We start from the raw sequence: 24,119 nt of genomic DNA, 5'->3' as shown, positions 1-24,119 counted from the left end.
CTTCCAACCCGACAACACTGAGCGCCTGCTCGGCGCCATATAGTGACAGACACATTTACAGAGATGTGCAATGCTGAGAATGTCGTGTTTTCGTTCTATACAAGAGACATTGAAATAAAGAATGTTTTTTCTTGCTCAGAATATTAATGATCAGCTAATTCAGAGAACGCTTCTAACTCTGTTCTGCTGCTACAGGATAATTGTCGGATGCACAGGATCCACCCGACGGACGGCTTCTCCTCATCACGCTGGAGGTGAGGCGACAGTGGCTGGACTGAAACGTTTGGAGGTGTGAGGAAAGGAAAGTCCTAATCTGTGCCCGAACGTAAAAAATAACTTCCTGGCACTAATAAACGTGTTCATTGTTTATGATCTTGCACCTTTAGGCCTGGATTAAACTCCCAACATGCACACGTGACATTTTCTTCTGTGAAACACACAAGAACAACGGAATGACACGATACGGCAGCTTGAAATCAATCCTAATCGTAATCGTTTTGATGTCATTGCATGTAAACCGTTTTCATAAATTACTGTTTAAAGCAGCACCACATCGATGTTGCTCATCGGCAGCAGCACACAATGAAGTGAAGGATGTTAAACTCTGGGCGGTTGAACGGCACAGACCAGCCCAGTATGACATCGTAGCCCCCCCCCCCCCCCCCCCGCCACGACCACCTGCTCTGTCACTCCGCTCGCTGCCACATCGTTAGCTGCTCCTCCGGAGGGGGTACAACCCCCCCACCCCCCCTGCTTATGGACACATCCCTGAACTTTACAGGACATTTACAGAACACCTGTGTTATGACAGTGATTTACAAAATCAATAGTGTAACAGTAAAACTACATTGTGACAAGATTCAATACACAAACACTCTGATTTCTATGCCCTGATAGCACTTCAGACCCCCCCCCCCCCCCTGTAAAACCCCATCTGTAATCAATTCAAGCAGATACATCAAGTCTTACTCTGTGTTGCATCATCAGCATCAAACGTGTGTAACGTGAACAAACTGAAAAGGTGTCGTTCCTTTTTATCGCCGCCTAAATAAGAGGAGAAAACGCACAAAGGCTTCACAATAAATAGGAAAGTATCAAATGAGCTTCTGCTCGCCGCTCATGGGTCGAACTGGAACCCGTGTTGCTTGCTACAATTGAATTGTTGGATTTATTAAAAACGCTTTAAGTGATCATCCAAACAGTAAAACAAAAGTCCTCCTTCAAACGTTCCCTTTTTTGATTCGACACGGCTCCTGCCCCATTCAGCGCCGGTGCCGGATCACCAGCAGCGAAGGCTTCAGGGTTGAAGTCCCTTCTTCTCATTGGAGAGATTATCAGTGGGGTTTGTTCTTTGTTTAAAAAAAAGTGCTCCTTGAGTGGAGGGGTTTCAGGACAGGGCAGCCTGTGACCCCAACAGGACAGTCCTTTCCTGTGGGACACCAGACTGGGCGCTATAAAGACAAGATGGCGGCTAGGAGAATGAGGGCGGAGCTGAGCAGGAGGACTGAAGCCTGGCGCCGACCCACAGAGTTCACATTCCTCCGAGCCGGCTCTGGAGACTCGTGGCCGATGTCGTCTGAAGAGGAGGAGATCATTATAGATCAGAGATCAGTATGCGAACACATAACTGGACCGGGTCTGGTCTGCTGTCGGTTGATTCTGAGGTTAGAAACAAACTCTCTCTCTAGATATAAATGTTTTCCACTGGTAGCACAGTAAATACTACCAACCTGGTTATACGACTTTAGGCAGATCAGTAAGAGCTCTAAATAGTGCATATTCAGGATGCAAGAAATAAAAGCACATTGGAAAGAAAATGAAATTACAGGAATATTAACAGCAGATGTAGAAGTTATTGGAAACAGAAGTTCTGCCTGACACACACACACACACACACACACACATCATTTATTCCCACCAACCTCTGGGCTCGAGGGAGTTGTGATTGTTGTCGTCAAAATTGACCCCTTCCTGCACGCCGCCAGAGTTTTTCACACAATTGTCTTGACAATGAAAGAAAGCACAAGAAAGAGGAGAAAAGATACGTGAAGGTTAGCGCCCTTGAACGTCACTCAGCCGATCAGCGGCTGAATGGAAAACTGTGCAGAGCAGACTTACTCTGAGGCCTGACGAAGACTCTGAGTCGAAGGCAGCTTCTTCTTCCCTTGTCGTCGGTGATGGAGGCTGTGGAGCCGAGAACACGACAATGTCATCAAAATAGACTCTGGGAGCCAATCTCGATCATCAATCAAATGACCTGTTGGGATTTCTCTATAATACAAAGTATGTTGCAAAAATGCAGGAAGGGACTTCGGTGGGCTGCAGAACTGAAAGCAAAGGAAACTTGGAAAGCCGTTTCTAAAACCCTTCACTCAACACTCAATAGCAGCCAGTCGCTAAACATCGGCAAGCTTAGGAGCAAACGCCCAACTCGGCACTCAGGAAGTAACAAAAGCCCGATTAGAGCCCAGTTTCACAGTTAATGTTCTTGTAAAGCGGCTTGACTTAAGTTTGGCTTATTTCTTTAAATAAAAAGAGTTTTTCACTGTAATCTATCAAAAAATGATTGAACTTTACAGCTTCCATGGTAACATGCAGCCATGCCAAGATGGATCAGAAAATCTCCGATCATTGTCTAATCATTAATAATGAGTTACCATTACTTTAGCTCGGCTCAGATCCTGATGGGCCCCCGGCAGACATCGTAGTGGAAGACGACCATCATTCCTTTTTCGAGATCTGAATGAGTTTGTTTACCTCGTTTTTTTAAGGCGGTGTCGGGTGTTCAGGTGTTTTGTGGAACTTTAACAGACAGATAAAGAGTGACATTCTTGAGATGAGATCCGTAGCGATCAACGCTTCCTGGAAGAATCTGTGTCCTGAATCGGTGATGATGATGAATATATTTATTAGATAGAATGTTAGAACAGTACAAGTACAGTCACACAGTAGTATGTGTGCTGTCCTCGCCCTGAAGTGGTTTCACCGGCTAGGCAGCTAGATGACGGCGCTCCAAATAACCAGACTTGATTTCCTTTTGCTGTTTATTGGAAGAATGGCCTCAAACCATTGCCCTCTATGACCGTCGTAAAACTGAAAAATACAAGAACATTCATGAGCTAGCTAACATCAATAACTAGGCTACATGCTAACTGGAATTACTGGAACTGGACTCACATAGCTCAACTGATGCAAATTGATTCCTCTTATAAACGCAACACAATTCTTATACTGTTATTATAACAATACTCACGGACAGATCCTGTCCAGAGCAACAACATATCCGAAGGTTGTTTTCTCGTTCACACAGCAGGTGCAACCATCTTGGATAATTAAGCTCCGTTCTCCGGAACACTACCACAAGGTAACCACAAGGGGGCGCGCTAAGCTTACACAGCTGCTTAACTTGCAAAGGGCAGAAGTACAAGTACAGTCAAACACCCTGTCTAAGAGGAGCATTTCAAAAAACCCTTGCACACATACACACACATATTATGTACAACGTAGGTGGACAAAAAAGGGGGTGGGGGGGGCTGATCCGGAGAGAGTCGTGATGACTATCTCCGTTTCTGCCCCCCTGAAAGGTGTATTTTGAAGGAGGCCAAAAGAGGTGCATGTTTTGAGGGGAGGAGTCAAACCGTTCCACCCTTGGGGGGCAGTACAGTAGTCCCTCCTTTTCCGCGGGGGTTACGTTCCAAAAACAACCCGCAATAAGTGAAATCCACAATGTAGTAATCTTTATTTTTTTTCAATTATTATACATGTACATAAATGTTTTAAGGCTGTTAAACCCCTCACCACACACTTTATACACGTTTAACAGGCAGGCATTAATCTAAATAGATTGTTTCAGTATTATAGAATAAAACCAAAGATCAAAACCTTTTCAGAACTAAACATTTGTTGGAGAAATATAAATATATAGTACGTACAGTAAACGTTTTCCTGTTAATAATGTTAAGGCGTGCAGGTCGAGGAAAGAGCCGCTTGGAGTGCAGAAGAACAAATATTCTACTCGTGCTGTCTTTAGCCTCTCATGCTGCTTTATTGGATAGCTTAGCACAGCGGAACGGCAGCGGCTACATGTATCAACAGGAAGAAACAAAACCCAAAAGGGACGTGACGTTTATGCTCCTACAAAATAAAAGCCTCTTTTTAAACAGAGAATCAGAGCGCTATTAAACAAACGCTTAACAAATAAACATGATAGCTTTTAGGAATAACGAATTTAATTTTAATGATCAACCTACAAGGTTGAACACATGAGAAGTTTTTAATAGCGACTCGTGTATTTCACAGTTCCTCCTCTCCGTCCCTGCGCCGCTCCGCTGTGCCGCTTTAAAGGTTTAAAGGTGCGGATGATGTTGGTCCAGCGTAACGTTCTTTTTCCTGCAGTCACTGATCCACAAAGCTAAACAGACTCCGTCCTTACGGTGTTCTTGTTGCAGGAAGTTACAACCCTTTCTGCTTCCTTGTTAAAACGTATTGCTGCTGTCGTCCTGATGTTATCTTCCTCCTTTTTTATGTAACGAACCGAAGACTCGTTTATTCCGTAATGGCGCCCTACAGCCGCGTAACGTTTACCTTCCTTTAGCATGTCCAGAAGTACAACTTTTTGCGCGATGGTTAGCGTCTTCCTCTGCCTTTTGGATGCGACCACAGGTGCTTTTGTCGGCGCAGAAGGTTTCGTCGTCATTGTGGGTCTTGCAAATACTGTACACTGGAAAACCCTCCAAGCGGCCAGAAGAGTAACCCCTGAATATTTAGACGGGAATTAGAGCCTTATCCCTGAAATGGTCTGTTTGTGTGCTGAGACGTTTGTGCTGTGGGTGAATCTGTTTCCTGCAGATAACACTGAGGAATAATCTCAGACAATGAATTGCAAATCAATTTTTTTAGACAGAATAAAAATGTTAGTCTCTCACTTTATACATTTCTGTCATAAGAAATAACTTCAGAACTGTACAAGCATTTTGTGCTTTTTTTAAAAAAAAAACAAAGCACAAAGTTTCCAAATATACATTCACATTTTATACACTTCAGGGGATCCCCGGTTGGTGAGCGGAGAGGAGAGAGGAGACGATGGAGGCGGCGGCGGGAGCGGACGGACGGAGGAGCAGAGGAGAGGAGAGGAGAGGAGGAGAGGAGGAGAGGAGAGGAGGAGAGGAGGCAAAGCGGAGAGAGGGAGACGGCGGTGCGGGTGAGAGCGCGGAGCGCGATGGCGCGCTGGAGACAGAGAAGCGGAGCAGCGGCGCGAGGGTTGGAGGAGAGGAGAAAAGGACACCGATGAGTACGAGGTCTACCCCACGGGACAAGGAGAAGGACGGCCGCGCTGAGTGTTCAGACATAACGGACAGCGGGGAAGACGACATGGAGGACGTCAGGACGAGCAGGAAGAGACCGCTGGGCAGCAGGGGGAAAAATAAGGCCCGGTGCAAGCTCAAACCGGCACCGTGAGGTTTAGTTTCTTATTTCATTTTCACGTGATGTTAACAATATCTTCTTTCAACGGGAATGGGCTGAGAGGGAGGGAGAGGCGGTACCGAGCCATAAGCATGTGCGCAAGTGACGTCATCTGTTTACAAGAAACTCACTGGGATGGGGAGTGCGCGAGGGAGGCTGAAAGGGAATGGATGGGAGAAATGTTTGTGAACAACGGGGGGGTGAGGGGGGGGGGGTTATTGAGAGGGTGAACAAACGCGTGGATGACGGTGACGGGAGAGCGATCGGGATCACCTTTGAGTACATGGGCAGGGAGTACAAGCTGGTGAATGTGTACGCGCCCAATGAGGAGAAGGTGAGGAGAGGCTTTTTTGAGAGGCTGGGAGGGATGTGTGGAGAGAATTGTATGATTGTGGGTGATTTTAATGTGTGGAGGGGGAGACTGGATGCGTGTGCGAGTGTGGACTTCAGGAGTGATTCCACCAGAGGCGTGCTGAATGAAGTGATGAGAGCGAATGATCTGCTTGATGTGTGGAGGGAGAGGAACCCGAAGGGGAGGGGATTTTCGAGGGCACAGGTGGTGCAAGGGGGGTTGAGGCAGAGCAGGATAGACTTTGTACTGTGCACGAGGAGCATAGAAGGGGAAATAGGGAATATTGAGTACAAAATGAATGCACTGAGCGATCACATGGTGTTGGGTTTTAGCTTGGGGCGGGGCCGTGAGAGTAGAGGGGGAGGAGTCTGGTGTATGAATGGAATGATGTTGAAGGATGAAAAGTATAAGGAGCGTGTGAGAGATTGTATACGATTGAGAAAGGGTGAGGTCATGTATGAGGAGGACATAGGGAGGTGGTGGGAGAGACTGAAGGGGGAGATTAAGAAGCTCAGTATAGGATATAGCAGGAATAAGAATAGGCTAGAGAGAGAGAGGGAAAGAAGATTAAAGGACGAATTGATTAGGGAGATGGGGAGAGCAGACAGCGAGGAGGGGCGAGACGTAGGGGAGTATGTGAGAATTAAGAATGAACTTAAGGAAATGGAACAGAGAAAGTGTTTGGGAGCAATAGTTAGGAGCAGGGCGAAACATATAATTGAGGGGGAGAGAGCGACAGGGTACCTTTTAGGGATGGAAAGGATGAAACAGAAGAGAAATTACATAGAACAGGTGGAGGGAAAGGAGGGAGGGAAGATAACAGACTTTGTAGGGATAGCTGAAAGGGTTGAGGAATTTTATAGGGAACTATTCAGGAAAGAAGAGACAGATGAGGCAAGCACGGAACAGGTTCTAGAGCAGGTGAAAGGTAGGCTGAGCGAGGAACATAGGGTAATGTGTGAGGGGGAGAATGGGACAGGAGAGATAGAGGCAGCGATAGCAGGACTAGGGAGGAATAAGAGTCCAGGGATAGATGGAATAATAGGGGAATTTTATATAGAATTTAGGGAGGAATTAGTGCCAGTGCTAGAGAGGTTGTTTAGGAGGATAGAAGAGCAGGGAGAGATGCCAATTAGCATGACGACAGGGTTAGTAACGATCATTCACAAGAAGGGAAGTAGGGATAAGCTGGAAAACTACAGGCCACTTAGTATGCTAAATGGAGATTATAAGATATTAGCGAGGGTATTGGCGAGCAGGATAAAGAGTGTGATAGGGACAGCAGTGGGGAGCACACAGGCTTATAGCATACCGGGCAGGGATATAGCAGACACGATTAGCAGCATCAGGGACACCATAGACTACATGAAGAGGGACAAAAGGGGGATAGTACTGAGTTTAGATCTGAACAAAGCATTTGATAGAGTAGATCACACATATTTGTACAGGGTGCTAGAACGAGTGGGCTTCGGGCATAGGATGATAGGATGGATAAGGAGGATGTATGATAGGGCAGTGAGCTGTGTAAAGATTAACGGTATAGTGACCAGCACGTTCAGGTTAGAGAGGTCAGTCAGGCAGGGGTGCCCGCTATCGGCTCTGCTGTACTCGCTGTCGGCAGAGCCGATAGCGGCACTGATGCAGCACAACGATAAGATTAGGGGTGTAGAGCTACCGGGTGGTCAGATTAGTTTATTATATCAGTATGCGGATGACACAACAGTTACAGTGAGGGATACGGAGAGCGTAGTAGAGGTGCTGGAAAGTGTAGAAATGTATGGCAGGGCGTCAGGAGCTAGGGTCAACATAGAAAAGTCAGAAATAATGTATGTAGGGGCAGACAGGATAGGGAGGGTGGACATAGGGCTGAAAGAGAGGAAGGATTACTTTAGGGTGTTAGGAGTCAACTTAGGGATAGCGGCTAGAGAAGGGAGAGACATGCAGTACGAGGGGATAGTCAACAGCATCAGGAAGTCGTTGGGGTTCTGGAAGAGGAGAGGGTTGAAACTGAGGGGGAAAGTGGTTGTGGTGAATGCGTTGGTGATGAGTAAGCTTGTGTATGCGACGGCTGTGTTGGATGTGCCGGAGAGGGTGATGCGAGATGTGGATGAGCTAGTTAAGGATTTTCTGTGGGGAGGGAAGGGAGTCAGGATAGCTAGGGAGGTACTGGAAAACGAGTATGAGGACGGGGGATTGAAGCTGATTAATTTACGGGATAAGGTGAAGGCACTCAGAGTTAAAACGGTGATTAGGTATTTGGATAAGAGTAGGGACCATGGGTGGAAGGTTTTTTTGAGGGAGGCGATGAATAAATGTGGGGGGTGCGGGGAGAGCGGAGTGTACATGGCACTGAAGAAGGCAAGAATGGACGGAGTGAGCGAGTTTTATAAGGAAGTACTGGCGGCATGGGGAGAGTTTGTGAAGCATGTGAAGTATGAGTGTGCGAATGTGAAGCAAGTATGGGAGCAACCACTGTTCTTTAACCCACAAATAACACACGAGGGGAACACAATGTACAACAGGGTCATGTGGAAGGCGGGGTTTAGGAAGATCAGGGATATAGTCTATGAACATGTACCGGGGTTCATGAGGGCACAGGTGATAGTGGATGAGGTGAGGGAAAGGGAGGAAGAGATTTGGCGGGGCACGGCGGAAGGAGTGATGGAGAGAATGAAGAGTGGAATGCCGTGCGAATGGGTGAGAATGATTGAGGAGGAGGCCGGAGTGTGTGAAGAAGAAGAGATCGAGATGTATGTGGGTGAGGGTGAACGGAGGGTGAGGCTGGAGAATGTCAAGACGAGAATGGTGTATAAATGCTTGAGGGCCAATGAGGTGAGGAGACCGGCTGCAGAGAGAGTGTGGGTGAGAGTAGTGAACGAAGTGAGGGTGGAAACAATATGGAAGAACCTGAGGGTGAAATGGAACTGCCATGAATGTGAGGATTCTGATTTTCTTTTACGTCACAATAGGGTGTTCAATAATTTAATAATTAGTAGATTTGATGCGACTGTGAAGAAAGAATGTGATGTGTGTAGTGTGAGTGTAGAAACGTGTATGCATGAGTTTGTTGAATGTAGAGAGCTTCAGGGGTATTTTGAGAGGATGAGGGAGATGATTGACAGATGCTGGAGAGGACGGTATGTGGTGGAGATGGAGTGGAAGGCGTTGTGGCTGTTTGGAGTGACTGGGAAGAAGAAGGGGGAGAACATCAATCTGTTAAACCTGGTCCTGAGCCATGCGAGGTACGCGGTAAAATTCAGGAGGAATCTGGCCCACTATGACAATAAAGTAACGAACGTCTGGAGGTTATTCAGGAACACGGTGAGGAGGACAATAACGACACTACACAAAAACATTGATCACGAAGACTTTCTGCAGGGGTTTATTGAGGGGAGCACTTTGGTTCAAATGCACGGTGATGCACTGAAATTTAATTTTGACTGACTTACTGATGTTCAGTTTTATTTATTTGTTTTGATTTGGTGAGAGGCCTCGTGCCTACTCACCCTTATGTTTTGCTGTGTTTATGGTTTTATGATTTCGGTGCTGGTTTGGAGTACGCATGAGTACGCACGTATGGACTGCTGACACAAGCTTTTATCACTGTACAATTGTAAATAATATGAAATGTTTGATAATAAAAGATAAAAAAAAAAGAGAGGGTAGTCCTATGATCGAGAGGTTGGCGGTTCGGATCTCAGGCACATGTGTACACTGTCGTTGTGTCCTTAGGCGAGACACTTCACCCACATTGCCCGGGCGCATGCGCACGCTGCGACCAGCAGCAGAGTGTAACTGCTGTAAACCAAATCTACCTTACCTTTACCAGCCTTCCGATCACCAGATCACCCAAATGTCTCCCGTGCCTGTTTCCCTTCCCCTCCGATCTGCTCCTGTTTCCCTTTCCAGTCCCTGCTCGTTGGTGAAGCCGTTCCGTTTTCTCCCGCAGTTGAACCCAGCTGAGTACCGTATTTTCCGCACTATAAGGTGCACCTAAATGCCTCTAGTTTTCTCAAAACTTGACCCTGCGCCTTATAGTAAGGTGCGCCTTTTATATGGTTAATACGGTAATGGCAGCCACCATAGTTTTGTGTGTGTGTGTTGGGATCGGGAGCTCAGTGTGTCTGCGCCCCTCCCCAGAGTGTGAGTGAGTGAGAGAGCGAAGCACGCAGGCGACAGAGAGAGGGAGGAGAGATAAGAGTTACAGGAAAGTGAAACTTAAGTCTGGAAGGACCGGAGCTAACAGCTGAGCAACCAGCCGGCTGGCTCGGTACCAGTGAGCAAGGCAGAGAAATCGACAAGATGTTGACCTGGGCCGACCGTGGAAAGGAGGATCCTTCTAAGGACAAGTTTGCAAGCGAACTACGTGGGAACTGAATTATCTGACTGTTTTGTTGACATTCCCTTTAGCGCAGCTCCACCTAGTGCATGCATAACGCAACTCCAGCCACTAAAGTAGTTTCTATTCCATGCGCCTTATAGTGCAGTGCGCCTTATATGTGGACAAAGTCCTAAAATAGGTCACTAATTGAAGGTGCGCCTTATAATGCAGTGCGCATTATAGTGCGGAAAATGCTGTATTTGGATTTTGTTTGTTCGAGGAAATTACCGGCCCAGCTGTTGTTTCTGCACTTTTGTTTGGCTGCGATTTTGCGTTGTTTTCTTACTGGACGTTCCAGCCCGTCCACCCCTCAGTACCGTTTTAGGCTGAGTGTTTTTTGTTTGAGAGCGATTAAAGACTCTGTTTTGTTTCCCGGCTCTGTCTCCGCATTTTTGGGTCCTCTCTGCTCGTTAGCCCTATGGTACGCAACGTTTAGACTTTTAACGCCAATAACACAAGAACAATAACTTTGTAAATGTAGTGCATACTCACAAATATAATAATATTCTCTACCAGGGCGAAACTCAAAGCCCAACGAGAAAGGCGTGAAGAGCTGAAATTTCTCGGAGAACTTCAGCGGCCCGTTGGGCGACAGAGGCCCGTTGCATTCCCAGCGTTTGAAGCCCTTGGCCGTGTGGTCACAGGAGCTGTAGCCGTCGTAGTTCACCATGTAGAGCACGTAGCGCTCAGCGCGCTCGTCAGAGACCGGGCTCGAGTAGTGTGGACAGTAGACGTCCAGGTAGTCATTGATGCAGACGTCAATATGGTAATCGCCCCTGTAAAACCTGGAAGACAACAGATATATAATATATATACAGTAGTACCTTGACATGCGAATATAAATTGTTCCTGGACCGAGCTCGTAACTCAAATCACTCATGTGTCTGGAGACGCTGACGGACCGGATGTGATCGTTGAGAGACCTACCGTGTGATTTTTGGAAATTGTACATGGCGGCTTCCTGCTACTAAGATTACACGCCAACCTCTGCATAATTCTCTCTTCTCCCTCTTTCACAAATTGATGGTTTGGATTATCGCTCAGCGTGGAGAACCTAAATGTATTTATTGATCCATATTATAATCTCTACGCCATGGATTAATCAAAAAAAAGGAAGGCCGATTCTTCCACGGACACGGAAGACCTTGGCAACACGGATATTCTGACTAATCATTAATCAACGCCGACATCAAAATTATAGCTAAGGCACTCGAGTCTAGACTGGAGACAGTAATCTCGTCAGTAATTCACAGTGACCAAAGTGCTGGATCATCAAAGGTCGACAGTCACTTTGTGTTTGTCCATGTTATATGTTTCGTGTTTCACTCCGGCAGTGTTTCCCAACCTTTTTTGAGGCGCGGCACATTTTTTACAATTACTAAATTCTGCTGCACACAACCAACCAAAATGACACTCTAACACAGTACATATTAGATTCGATGACCTTTATTATAATACATAGAGTTAATAATATAGTTTTTAATGTATTTACACTTATACTTTATAGTGGGAAACCTGGGGCTGTTTTTATGAACACAAAATGGAAATCCTGGCAGTAATGGTAGCTCAGCTCACCCAGATATGTGGTTGAAAATGGGAGCAATGTCAAAATAGCTTTGTTGGCCAGAATGGGAAACTCCTTGGCAACAGATAACTAGAAAAAGACAATCAGAGACTGCAGACCCCGCCTCCAATAGACTATTGGATCTTGTGAGACAGTAAACAGGGCTTCCGGATCAGAGGGGCCAAACCTGCTCTAGCTTGCTGCTCCAGAACGGGAAAAGACACAACTACAACTGTAACACACATGAAACTAGAATGAACTATGAGTGTGCACACCAGATTTGAAGTCTCTAGCTCGAGAATTTAGGTCAGGATGGACTCCTGAAAAATGCCGATTTTAGAATGAAAAAATTAAAAGAAAAACAACAACAAAAACAACAAATCACTCGTGTCAAATCAATTTTTGCCATATAAAATAACTGAATATAAATATTGAATCCGTTCCTGTGTGGGGGTGGGGCTGTGCTGTGCTTTCTCAGTAGGTGTGAGTGCTCTGTCCCCCATCCCATCTTTGACCAGGTGACAGACTCCGCCTCCCGATGCTCAGCTGGCCCCTCCTCCCCAGCAGCTGCAATGGATCAGCTGGTGAGCCGCTGATGGGCAGCCAGCCTTAAGACCTGCACTCGCCGATCGTTTTTGCCTTGAGCCTCTGAACGTGCTGAGAGAAACCTGGTCTGTGAGTGTGATTGGTGGAGTTAGAGAGTTAGTTTATGTCTGTGGTCTGTGTATGTTGAGGTGCATGGTAGGAGCAGTAGGGGCGTGGCCGCCACTTCGTTTGAACCGTTTTCTCCTGCTTTTGTTTGTTGTTTTGGCCTGGGTCCGCCCTGAAGACACGCTTCCCATTCCGTTTTGTGTTGTGTTGTTTTCCACCTCCCTTTTGGAGTGTGAGTTTTTGTGTTCTTGATATCTTGAGCGGTTTCTATTGTGCTCCAAAATAAAATCACTTGAACATCACCCAGCCTACTCTCCTTTGTGTTAGGCCTCGGTTCCCCTACGCCGGGTCGTAACAGGCTTCTAAAAACACTCAAGTGTTTGCTTGAACAGAACATGGAAGTACATGTTTGTCAGGACGACACATTAGCGTAACGCAGTGCAACAGGTCCACCTTGGTAGACCCCTCTCACGCTTGTCAGTCCTCGGCTGCATATCAATGTGCAAGCTCAGCGGGGTTGTTACGGCCCTCGCCGTTCCTGTGGGGGGGGGGGCTGTACTGTGTGGGGGAGGTGCTGTGTTTTCCCACTAGGTGTGGGCTCTGTAGAACATCCCAGCTTTGACCAGGTGATCGACTCTGCCTCCCGATGCACAGCTGGTCCCTCCTCCACGGCAGCTGCAGTGGATCGGCTGATGCCAGTCTCAAAACCTGCACTCTCCAGTCGGTCTCTGCCTTGTGCCTCTGGAAGTGCTGAGAGTATCGTTGTGCGGAGAAAATCCTGATCTGTGTCTGTGAGCGTGAGCGACGTTGTTGGTGTGGTGAGTGGGACTGTGTGTACGTTTAGTGAACGTGTGACGCCTGAGGTTTGCCTGTCTAACTGTGTTCGTTTTGGTGCCTTGGTAGAAGCAGTAGGGGTGTGGCCTCCATTTCAGTTGAACCGTTTTCTCCTGTTTTTGTTAGTGTTAGGTAGGCTTAAGCGTTGTATTTTTGTTTCCTTTTGTTTCCTCCCAGGGCTTAGCGGGACTAGTAGAGTGAGTGGCTTTGTGTTTGTTGTTTTGGCCTGGGCCCGCCCTGAAGCCTCGCTTCCCCGTTGTTCTGTGTTTTCCACCTCCCTTTTGGAGTGTGTGTTTTGTGTTCTTGTTTTCTATGGCGGTTTCTGTTGTGCCGGAATAAAACCGCTTGTACACCAACCAACCCTACCTACTCTCCTTTAAGTACGCCTCGGTTTCCCTAGGCTGGGTCGTAACATAAATGGGGATGACTTATCTGGTGCTGAAATTAAAGTAACTTTACCCAGCTGATTCAGCAATTTACAAGGGTTAGCCCCACTTCTAGAACCATCATAGACCTAATCCTGACATCAGACAAATCTAGAATCAAAAACAGTGGTGTCATCGAGTGCAATCTAAGTCATCACAACATGATCTTCTGCACTCGTAAAATTCATAGACCTGCAGCTCATTGATCCACAATAAACTGCAGAACCATGAAGCATTACTCCCCAGAAGCTCTAACAGCGCTGGAGGAAACTGATTGGTCTGATGCGTTAAACTCCGCCTCTGTCGAGGGGACCTGGTCTTCCTTTAAATCTGCATTTCTGTCCGTAATTGATAAGATAGCACCCATAACTGCTGTTCGGGTCAGAGCCCGTACAGAACCTTGGATGAAGGGGGAAATATTGAATGCCATCAAGCTCAGAAACAAATGTTACTCTGAGTACAGAAAAACCAACAACGAGGAACTACTTGAAAAAAGCAGAAAACTACGCAATGAGGTTAACAAAATGATAAAAGATGCCAAAAATAATTTCTTAAATGAGAACATTGAGGCAAACAAAAGCAACCCACAAAAACTGTGGGAGGCCCTAAAACAATTAGGCTGCAGCAACAGACTCCAAACAAAAGCCAGTAATATCTGCATTAACTCAAGTGGTTCGCTCCAGACCGACAGGTTGGTGCTAGCTAATTGTTTTAACAGCTTTTTCACCACTGTTGCCCCCTGTTGGTCAGCAAACTCCCCCCGCATTCAGGTCTGTACGGTTCTGACCACATCCAAACTCACTATAGGTGCGTTTACGTGGACAACATTTCTTTATTCCGATCAGAGTTCAGAGTAAAATTGTGATCCGATGCGCCGTGTTCATGGACCCTAAAAATCCGATCCGATTAGGATTTGCGTGTTTATGCTTCTCACTTTCGATCGGAACAGAATATTCTAACATGCGCAGTTTGACCAAAAGCACCAGAAATGGTAGAAGAAGAAGCGTAGCGTAGCGACTTCCGCTGTAAACAAATCATCGCTCTTTCAAAATGGAGTTTCGCGGTGACCTCCAGACCGCACTTTTATTTTTGATAGTGTCGATGTAAAAGCGACAAATCCAGCAGTTCATTATTCTGCGTATGCTGCTGAACAGAAGGAGACGTCAGAAGGATGAATTTGTACTGGTACATTCGGTCCCCCCTCCGCCACCACAAACAAAGACTGGTGGGAGAGGGTTGTTCTTTTGGAGTTTACCGATCAAGAGTGGAGGCAAAATTTTCGAATGAACCGGCGATCATTCATGAAGCTTTGCTCGTTAATGGAGAGTGAAATGACCTATGACCCCAGAAGCAGTCACCGTGAGAGCTCCGATTCCCCTCATCATGCGCGTCGCAGTGTGCTCTATAAACTTGGTAGCTGTGCGGAGTACAGAGTGGTGGTGAACCAATTTGGTATTAGCAAGAGCAGTGTCAAAAAGTTTGTTTATATGTTTTGTAAAGCATGTTAAGGGGGCCAATCAAACAACACATCCGTGTACCAACGAATGGAGAGGCAGCAGAGATTGCGAGACGTTTCGAAGCATCCCATCATATCCCTCAGACTATGGGGCTCATCGATGGAACACACATTCTCATCCAACCTCCCTCAGATGGCTATAAGGACTTTGTGAATCGTAAAGGGTGGCCATCCTACATACTACAGGCTGTTGTGGACGACAAATTCTGGTAAGCATTGACTTTTTGTTCATAATGTACAAATATTACTTTGTTAACACTAATTTACGTGCAAATTAAACTATGCCGATTTACACTTAATGTCACTTATCCCTCCGATCCACAGTTTTTGGAGTATCAGCTGTAAAATGCCTGGCAGTGCACACGACGCAAAAGTCCGACGCCATTCAGACCTCTTCCAAAGGGCTCATCTGTTGCCAAAGGTTAGTAATATGTTGTAAGAAGAATACGTAAAATTTGCTCGTAACTGCTTGCATTTAAACAAACAATTCTCATTGTGTAGCCACTATGCAATGACAATAAAGGCTTTCTACTCTAAATAGCTGGTGGCAAAGTGTTTGCAAGCTACAGATTAAACTAATAACTGTTTAAATTCTCCTTTTCTGCAACAGAGCGTGGAGAACATTGAAGGCCGAGACGTCACTGCTAATTGTTGGAGACCCGGCCGACCCTCTTCTTGACCGGCTAATAAAGGGATACACACATTCACCACAGCCGGCTCCGGAGCAGGAGTCCTTTAACACCTACCTCAGCTCAGTCAGGGGGGGAGTGGAGATGACCTTTGGGTTGCTAAAGTCAAGGTGGAGGGTTCTTCATAAGAGGACTGATTTCCATTTTACTTTTGCTCCTGACATGATCGCCACCTGCTGTTCACTCCACAACTTCTGCCAGAGAGAACAAGATTCTGCCAACAGCAGCTGGTTAGAAGAGGCTCGTGATCGAACTATTGATTTTCCTCAGCCCAACCAGCCAGTGAATGATCAGACGACTTGTGCTGGGAGTAGCATAAGAGAGGCATTAACATCTTATTTGGCCTCATCATTCCCACTCCGAACAGGGCACAGACGTTACGTGTGTGCTTTGGCAGAGGTGGAACAATTTAAACAATTTGGCAGTAATTTAACAACATTTATTTCCTCAGTGTCCTTTTTTCCCAGAGCTGCTTTAATCCTTGTAGTTTCCAACTCGAGCCCTGGTTTGCTCCTTGTTTAGTTGTACTTCAGTCCAGGATTGAAGATAAGGTTCAACATATGTGAAATAATTTTACTTTAGACTGAGAATTGATGCATTTGTAATTTTTAATAAAACGTACATCTTCCATCCCTGTTCTTGTCTGCACTTTCTACAAATAAAGTAGTGTTAATTATGTAATAAATAGTCAAAGGTTTGTACATTTTACCACATGAAAAAATAACGATTGACTTTATTCAAGACTTTATTTAATATAACATTTAGCTCAGATCTTGCAGGCTATAGTCAGCGCAGTAATTGTCACTGTAGTTTGGTCTGCGTTGGGGAAAGTCAGCAGACCCACGGTGGTTGCTGTCAGGATGCTGAGGGGAGTATGAAGGCCCCGGGGGTGGTGGTGGGGGAGGCTGACTGTTTACCCGTAGACCATCCAAGGGCTGAGCAACGAGACGCTCGTGAGAGCGGGAGCTCTCTGCAAAGAGTTTTGTAAGGAGACGTTCTTCCCTCTGCATACGTATTTCCTCCTGTTTTTCACTCCACCTATTTTGTGTCTCTTGCATCTTTTCCAAAAAATCTTGATGTCCAGTCGCCCATGAGCTAATAGCTTTGGCGTACCCTGATGAGCTGGGCTTCTCTCCTACGAAATAAAATCATGATTAATAGGGAACAATTACATCATCATGTTTCCACTATTTGTGTTTCTTACCAATGTGTTAGCAAATGGACAATGCTATCTACTGCCAAGATGGTCATAACAATTCATCAAGAGAACTATTACACTTTCTTTTCTCTTCTATGATCTAACTCACTCTCCTCGTTGTCTCTGAAGATGGACGAGAGCTGTCCCCGCTGTCGGTGAAGGACTGCTCTGTGATTTCTGCTCCCTCGCTGCAGGAATCATCTGAGTGAAAAGAAAAGAAAGAGTCTAGTATTTATATTTTTCTTTTCACAGAAAACACGAGTTTTTTGAATATTACGTGTGTGCACACTTACCAAAAATGCCATCTTCAGTAGCACCATCAGACACAGGTGTGTTGACGCTACCTTCTCCCTCCTCTTCTGCGAACCCCACGTCCACACCTTAAGCATGCACGTTGGACAATGGTCTGTCTCCCATCAATTCATGCATTACGTCATAAAATTGACATTTAGAACGATCAAAACCACTTCTGGAATTGTGATTTTTAGCCTTATAATATCCGCTCTTCAAAATTTTCCAGCGGTTTTTTATCTGCTCGATGTTTCGCTCGATTCCTTCTTCCATCAGCCGGTCATGGACTTGTTTGTACAACTCTGAGTTTCTAGCCTTCCTACCGTCAAGTCTTTCAACTATTTTAAGGTCTTTTAGGAGGCGTTTGTTGCAGAAACTGACAAATTGGATCTCACGCTCGCCGTGCTTTTCGCTCGCTCTGCTTCAGCTAGCTTCCGGCAATAGCAGCAGCGCGTGTAGCTGACGTCACAGACATGCGCAGTGAGGACGACTTGTACCGAAACATCGGAATAAGTGTTTTCATGCGCCCTGACCGGGTCACAAATCGGTATAAACCAGCCCTCTCCATCGGGATAGAATTGTGACCGGATCAGGCTGGATTGGGTTAGACTATTCTGGTTAAGGTGTGTCCATGAAGCATTTTTATTCCGATCAGGATTTTAACCGGGTTAAATGTGTCCATGTAAACGCACCTACTGGCTCACTATGAGAAGCTAGGTGCTAAAAAGGACACTTTCTCTTTCACACCTGTAAATACCGTTGATGTGCTAAAACAACTAATTGCCCTTCAACCTAACAAGGCCACAGGCCTTGACCACATACCCACCCGGTTCCTCAGAGACGCAGCTGTCTCTATCGCCCCCGTGGTAACCCCTCTGATAAATTTATCCATCAATCAGTGCCACGTCCCACAGGAATTCAAGACGGCGCGGGTTATCCCTCTGTATAAAAAAGGAAACAAATTAGAACCTGGCAACTACCGCCCTGCTTCCATCCTTTGCTGCATCTCAAAGGTCATGGAGAGAATAATCCAGGAGCAAATCATAGCCTGCTCTTTGAATTCCAATCAGGCTTCAGAACATCCCACTCCACTGACACGTGCCTCATATATCTGACCGACTACGTCAAGCGTGAAGTAGACTCGGGCAAATACTGCGGCATGGTCATGCTGGACCTCCAGAAGGCCTTTGACACCGTTAACCATTCAATCCTATTGAATAAACTAGGGGCGATTGGTTTTGATAGCACATCAACAAACTGGATGAAATCGTACCTTGAGGGACGAGAACAAATGGTGGACATAAACGGAACCTTGTCCTCGTCCCTCCCGGTGAGCTGTGGGGTTCCTCAAGGCAGCATTCTAGGGCCGTTACTGTTCCTCCTATACATTAACGACATGAATGCTGCCTGTAACTGCAAATTGTTCCTGTTTGCTGATGACTCAGCACTCCTGATTTCGGGAGAGGACAAAGTGCAGGTTGAGGAGGCTCTCAGCTCTGAGCTCACCAGAATCCGTACTTGGCTTACCGATAACAAACTGTCACTACATCTTGGTAAAACCGAATCGATTCTTTTTGGGTCTAAACACTCTCTGCGTGAGATAAATGTTAATGATTTCAAGGTCACAGTCGATAATACAGTAATCTCCAGCAAAGAAGAGATTACCTATTTGGGCTGTGTTCTTGACAAATACCTGTCTGGCGATAGTATGGCAACTAAGGTGATCAAAAAAGTCAATCGGGCTCCTCGGGTCTCTGCTGGGTGGCGCATGCTTCTCGGGCGGCCGCCGGTGTTCCGCTAGGCTGCCATGCGGGGGTGCTGGCCTATGCGTTCGGGATGGCACTGAGCTGGCGCAGTCTGTCACTCCTCTGCTGGTAGTAGCGGCCCGGGTCCGGCTGGTGACCTGGCGTGGCCATGGCCCCCTCACCTCCCCTCCCTCCTCCCTGACCTCTCTCCTGGGACTGGGGGGGGTGTGTGGGATGGGTGGAGGGTGCTGGGAGGGGGGCGGGTGGTTGTGGGGGGTGTGGTGTTGGGTGCTGGTGGGGCGCCAGGCTGGCCCGCTGTGCCCCGTGCACAGAACACTGTGTATTTGTCACTTTTTGTTTGTTCATGTTGTATGTTCACTGCGGTGTGCACAGCCCTCTACGGCGGTAAGCAGGTAATAAAATCAATAAAATAGGAATAGGCTAGTCTGCCAAGAGGGCAGGTGACGGTCACAATCACTATAAGAATAAAAATTGCATAGAACTCCAGCAGTGACTGACGTTATGTACGTCACTGTAGAGCACGAATGCAGACAAGGTAAAAAAAAAAAAAAAAAAAAAGTCAATCAGAGAACAAGATTTTTGGGCAGAATGTCTGCTTTTGTCTCCGGACGCTTGCTGGAGCCCTCGTTCAGCCCCTCTTTGACTATGCTAGCACCTCCTGGTATTCCAACATCAAAATGTCCCTGAAAACCAGGCTCCAAACCTCCCAAAACAAACTGATTCGGCTACTCCTCAATCTGGGGCCCATGACCCACCTTCTTCCTGGACATTTTGCTAGCCTAAAATGGCTCAGGGTAGAAGACAGGGTTAAACAACTCAAAATGGGATTGGCATTTAAAATAGTCAATGCAGCTCTGCCCTCAGTCCCCTCAATCCCTGCATACCTGAATAAACACCTCCACAGATTTAGTGACAGCCACAACACTAGAGGGAGCTCAAACAACAACCTGGTTACCCCCTCCTATAGGACTAACATGGGTAAATCATCTTTTTACAATACTGCCCCCTAAGGGTGGAACTGTTTGACTCCTGCCCTCAAAACATGCACCTCTTTGGCCTCCTTCAAAACGGCCCTAAAAATACACCTTTAGGGGGGCAGAAACGGAGATAGTCATCACGACTCTCTCCGGATCAATCCCCCCCCCCCTTTTTTTGTCCACCTACGTTGTACATATTATACGTCTTTTTAAATTATTGTTATTTTATATCTGTGGAGTAATTTATTTTTATTTTATTGACCAGTATTGTTGAATAAAACAAGACCGCAAGGGCTTTTTAGAAATGCTCCTCTTAGACAGGATGTTTGACTGTATTTATACTGTAATACATGCTATTGTTTGACTGTACTTGTACACTAACATTTTATCGAATAAATATATTTCATCATCATCATCATCAAGTCCCCGTAGCATTACAGGGCTAATCCCTCGGTTAGCATGTGCCCTTATCAGCTCAATCTCTCTGTAGAACAATATTCATTGACCACAATGACAGCGTGATGGAGGAGCCCCTTGTGGAATCTCTAAGTCGGGGGAAATGAAGCCTGGGATCATGGGCTCACGTCTTGAAACAGCACCAATATGTTTTAGTCCTGGTGTTTACTGTGCTCCACTGAGATGCGCCGAGTATTCTTTCCTAAGGCGATTGATTGGAAACACATATTCCCATCGGTGCCATGTACGGTTACAATGTTGAGGCTTTTAGCTGAACGAGATTACGCTTGGACAGCCAGCTGGTTTGCTCTCGTAGCTGCTAAGGGCCCCTGGTTCGGTATCACTGACACACCGAGGATGTCTTCAATGGTTTACTTCTGTTCATTGACAGGGGCGTTGGGCGAGACAGACCAGAGACCGTGTTGGAGCACGAATCAAATAAGGGTGAACTCTCCAAAGCACTCCCCAAAGTTCCACCTGGCCCCGCTGCCCACAGATCAGAGACAACAGATTATGTTGCTTACAAAAGGAAAAGGACTTCCTGTCAGCTGATCTGAGGCCAGGCGGGACCGGAATGGATGCAGCTGTCGTCATTGACACATTCATGTTGGGGCTTTGAGGGGCACAAGTTAACTTAAAAGGAGGCATATGCTGTTCTGTGGTGTGTGTGTGTGGGGGGGGGGGTATCAGGTATCAGGTAAATGTACCACAGGACTAGCGGCCGTCCTGCTGGGTTATCAGGCATATACGGATGCTTGCGTATATGCCTGATAACAGAATGTGGCTGTCGATGGCATCAGCAGCCACATTCCAAGCATTTTCTCTCTCTAATTGTAGTTCAGCCAAACATGAAACCAAAGCACTCGTTTTCGATCCCACTGCCCCCCCCCCCCCCCCCCCCCGCCCCTTCAACACCAGCTGAGCTATTTGGCTAAAGGCAGACACACAGCATGGCCTCCCTTCGCCTCAGTTTCAGAACTGCTCATTCATATTATGACTAGCAGGGGTGAAAGGTCTCGGAGGTATCAAGTCCTCGGCCAGAGGCACCTTGGGGTAGCCTTTGCGTCTTTACACGGCTTTAAACGCGAGCATCAACCGTACAAGGGTCAGCGTCTGTCAGTCAAACCTGGGATTTCTAGAAGGAACACATTTGAGAGGGAGCTGTGGGAAGACGTTTGTGAAAGTGATGATGACCCTGCTCAGACGTGGATGCTTGTGATACAGTTCACACTCAGGACATGGACACACTTTTTAAGCACAGCTGTCAGTCGAAAGCTGCATCTTAACTATTCAGGTCATAGCGAGAAGGCGGTCAAACCTCCCCACCACATTACACTGTAAAAAATATTATTTCACCCCATGTTTCCCCATCGGTACAAGCCCAAACTCCATGTGCATCCCTATTGAGCTGCAACTGTTTGTTTGATCAGTTGTTGACCGTTGCCATGGAACCCAGCTTCCTTATTAAACCCTTTCATGATCACATTGCTAGTTTTAGCTGTGAACGGGTCAAATGTGATCAACATGCAGTAAAGAATGGTCTGTAAGTGTTTATTATAAAAGAAGATAAAGACCTTCTCGTATCGTAAGAGCAAGAAGAGTAATATCAGACTTATAGCCAGACGAAGGCTATAAAGAGCTTTTTGAGTGGCAGAAATGAAATATTGGTAAGACACAGAGCCATAAACATGCAGGCTGATGCAAGCCAGTTTTCCCATTGTCTTCTGCTTCATCTTTTAGAGGAGTCTATCCATTTATCCCACTGATAGCCACCCTTCTCTGAGAACATCACTCTGCCCTGTCGTCAGCATGCACGATCTGAAATGAGGGCTTCTTCTTTTTCATTACGAGAAAGATTATTCACCTGTTTCTGTAAGTGGTTTTATTGTCACAGGGTATTTAGTGGGTCATTAAGCCTTCACAGGGCTGATGGAGGCTGTTGTTTCTTTCCCTTTTGGCATTGTTGTGAGCAGCAGGGTGCGGCAAGGCCGATGGAGGGTTCGATGGGCTTAATGGCAGGAGGCAGAAAGGGCAAAATAAAACCATTTTAAAATGGTTTCAGCACAGTTCAGAAGTCAATTATAAATCTGTCACAATTAGCTATTAACACAATAAATCACCTGAATCTGAATTGGCTGAATGACTCACAGCCAGTTGGATGGGCTTATCAATGAATCGGTAACTGGAGCTCAGGATAATCTTTCTTTTCACTGAGTTTCACTACTTGTTTGCTTTTTTTATCACCTTCGGTTGTGCTATTGTGGCTCTGTAGTTTGGCACATGAGGAAGGAGCTGATGAGGAGAAGAGAAGAGAGGGGTGTAAAGAAAGAACAACAACATGGTGGGGAAATACCCCTTAGATAATAAACAGTTTTTAATATTCAGTGACTACAACTGAATAAGTTTGACATAAAATACCTGTATATTATTTATTAGAGCACTTTCTAGACATTTGTCCATGGCTATTATGGAACGTGCAGGAGATGAACATCTGGAAAAAGCCTTACATAAACAGTTAAAATCACAGTGCAGGAAATGGTCGTCTCAATTACTGCTGAGTGTGTGACTCCATACAAATCGGCTGTGCTCCTCTGACAAACGTAAAGATCGTAAAAACAGAAGAAAGCCAGGAGAGGGCGGGCAAAAGACAAGGTGGCTGAGAGGAAGTGCTGAACAAAATGATAAGAAGAGCGTAAAGAAGAGGAGAACAGACCAACAAGAAAAAAGAGGTGCGTGGACCCCAAAACCGAGTCGAGAAGAGGAGAAAGGGGAGCAAAGGTGCGATGGGAGGAGATGCGGAAGAAGATAAAGCCCTCCTATTGTTTTCCTTCCCAGGGTTATTCCACAAAGCAAGGCGAGGATATGCTTTCCACCAGCAGGAGGGGCAGCTCCTGCCTTCACACACACACAGACGACATCAGCGCTCAGTTTCCTCCGAAACCAATAAACACACAGCATGAATAGCTTCAGTTTCTCATCACAGCCTCTCGGGGGCACTGTTTTACTAGGCCCTGGTCATGTGACATGATGTCAACAGATGTGGCTGTCTGTCCTGTTGCCCTTGGGTTGGGAAGTCTCGATCACCCCTCCTCCACCTGTCCCATCATTCATAGCTGTTTCGCCACTGGGAAGTTCAAAGCCATTATTGCCTAATTATACACACATCTGTGGGCTCACAAAGGCACACACACAGAATGTATTTGAACGTGTCTACCAGGGGGCTCCAGCCGACTGGGCGTTGACAGGGGGGCGATGGGGAAAATGGAGCCAGCTCTCTGTTTCTGTTTTTCTCCTGCTGGGAACAAAACCAGAGGAGGTGAATAATTGGCGTCAGATTGAAAACACATTGACGCTTGTGGGAAGGCACCTTGGACAGTTAAAAACTAAAGCAGGGGCTGCAGCGGGAGGGCGGGGGAGCTGAGATCCATAAACAATCTGTCTATGGATCCTGGTGGTCCGGACTCTGCCAATCAACAACTTCAATGCAGCTGCAGCCGCAGTGTGCCAGTCAGCGTCCACACAGAGGACGGCTTGTCCCAAGCTGCATGTTCTAATG

General features: G+C 46.4%; 1 protein-coding gene across 1 annotated transcript in view; it reads right to left on the bottom strand.

Annotated features, from left to right (window-relative positions):
* Nucleotides 1–1,451: 1,451 nt before the first annotated feature.
* Nucleotides 1,452–24,119, bottom strand: part of LOC137901307 (ephrin-A5b-like) — a 68,045-nt gene continuing 45,377 nt past the window's right edge. The window contains exons 2-5 of the mRNA XM_068745323.1: nt 10,689–10,981; nt 2,119–2,184; nt 1,923–2,003; nt 1,452–1,576 (exon numbers count right to left, since the gene is read on the bottom strand). Coding sequence (XP_068601424.1) covers nt 1,452–1,576; nt 1,923–2,003; nt 2,119–2,184; nt 10,689–10,981 — 565 coding nt within the window. The remainder of the gene's footprint in view (nt 1,577–1,922; nt 2,004–2,118; nt 2,185–10,688; nt 10,982–24,119) is intronic.

Source organism: Brachionichthys hirsutus, chromosome 11, assembly GCF_040956055.1.
Source record: "Brachionichthys hirsutus isolate HB-005 chromosome 11, CSIRO-AGI_Bhir_v1, whole genome shotgun sequence".
NCBI classification, from domain to species: domain Eukaryota; kingdom Metazoa; phylum Chordata; class Actinopteri; order Lophiiformes; family Brachionichthyidae; genus Brachionichthys; species Brachionichthys hirsutus.
Note: the sequence above shows the minus strand (reverse complement) of the source record. Positions and strands in the feature narration are given on the sequence as shown.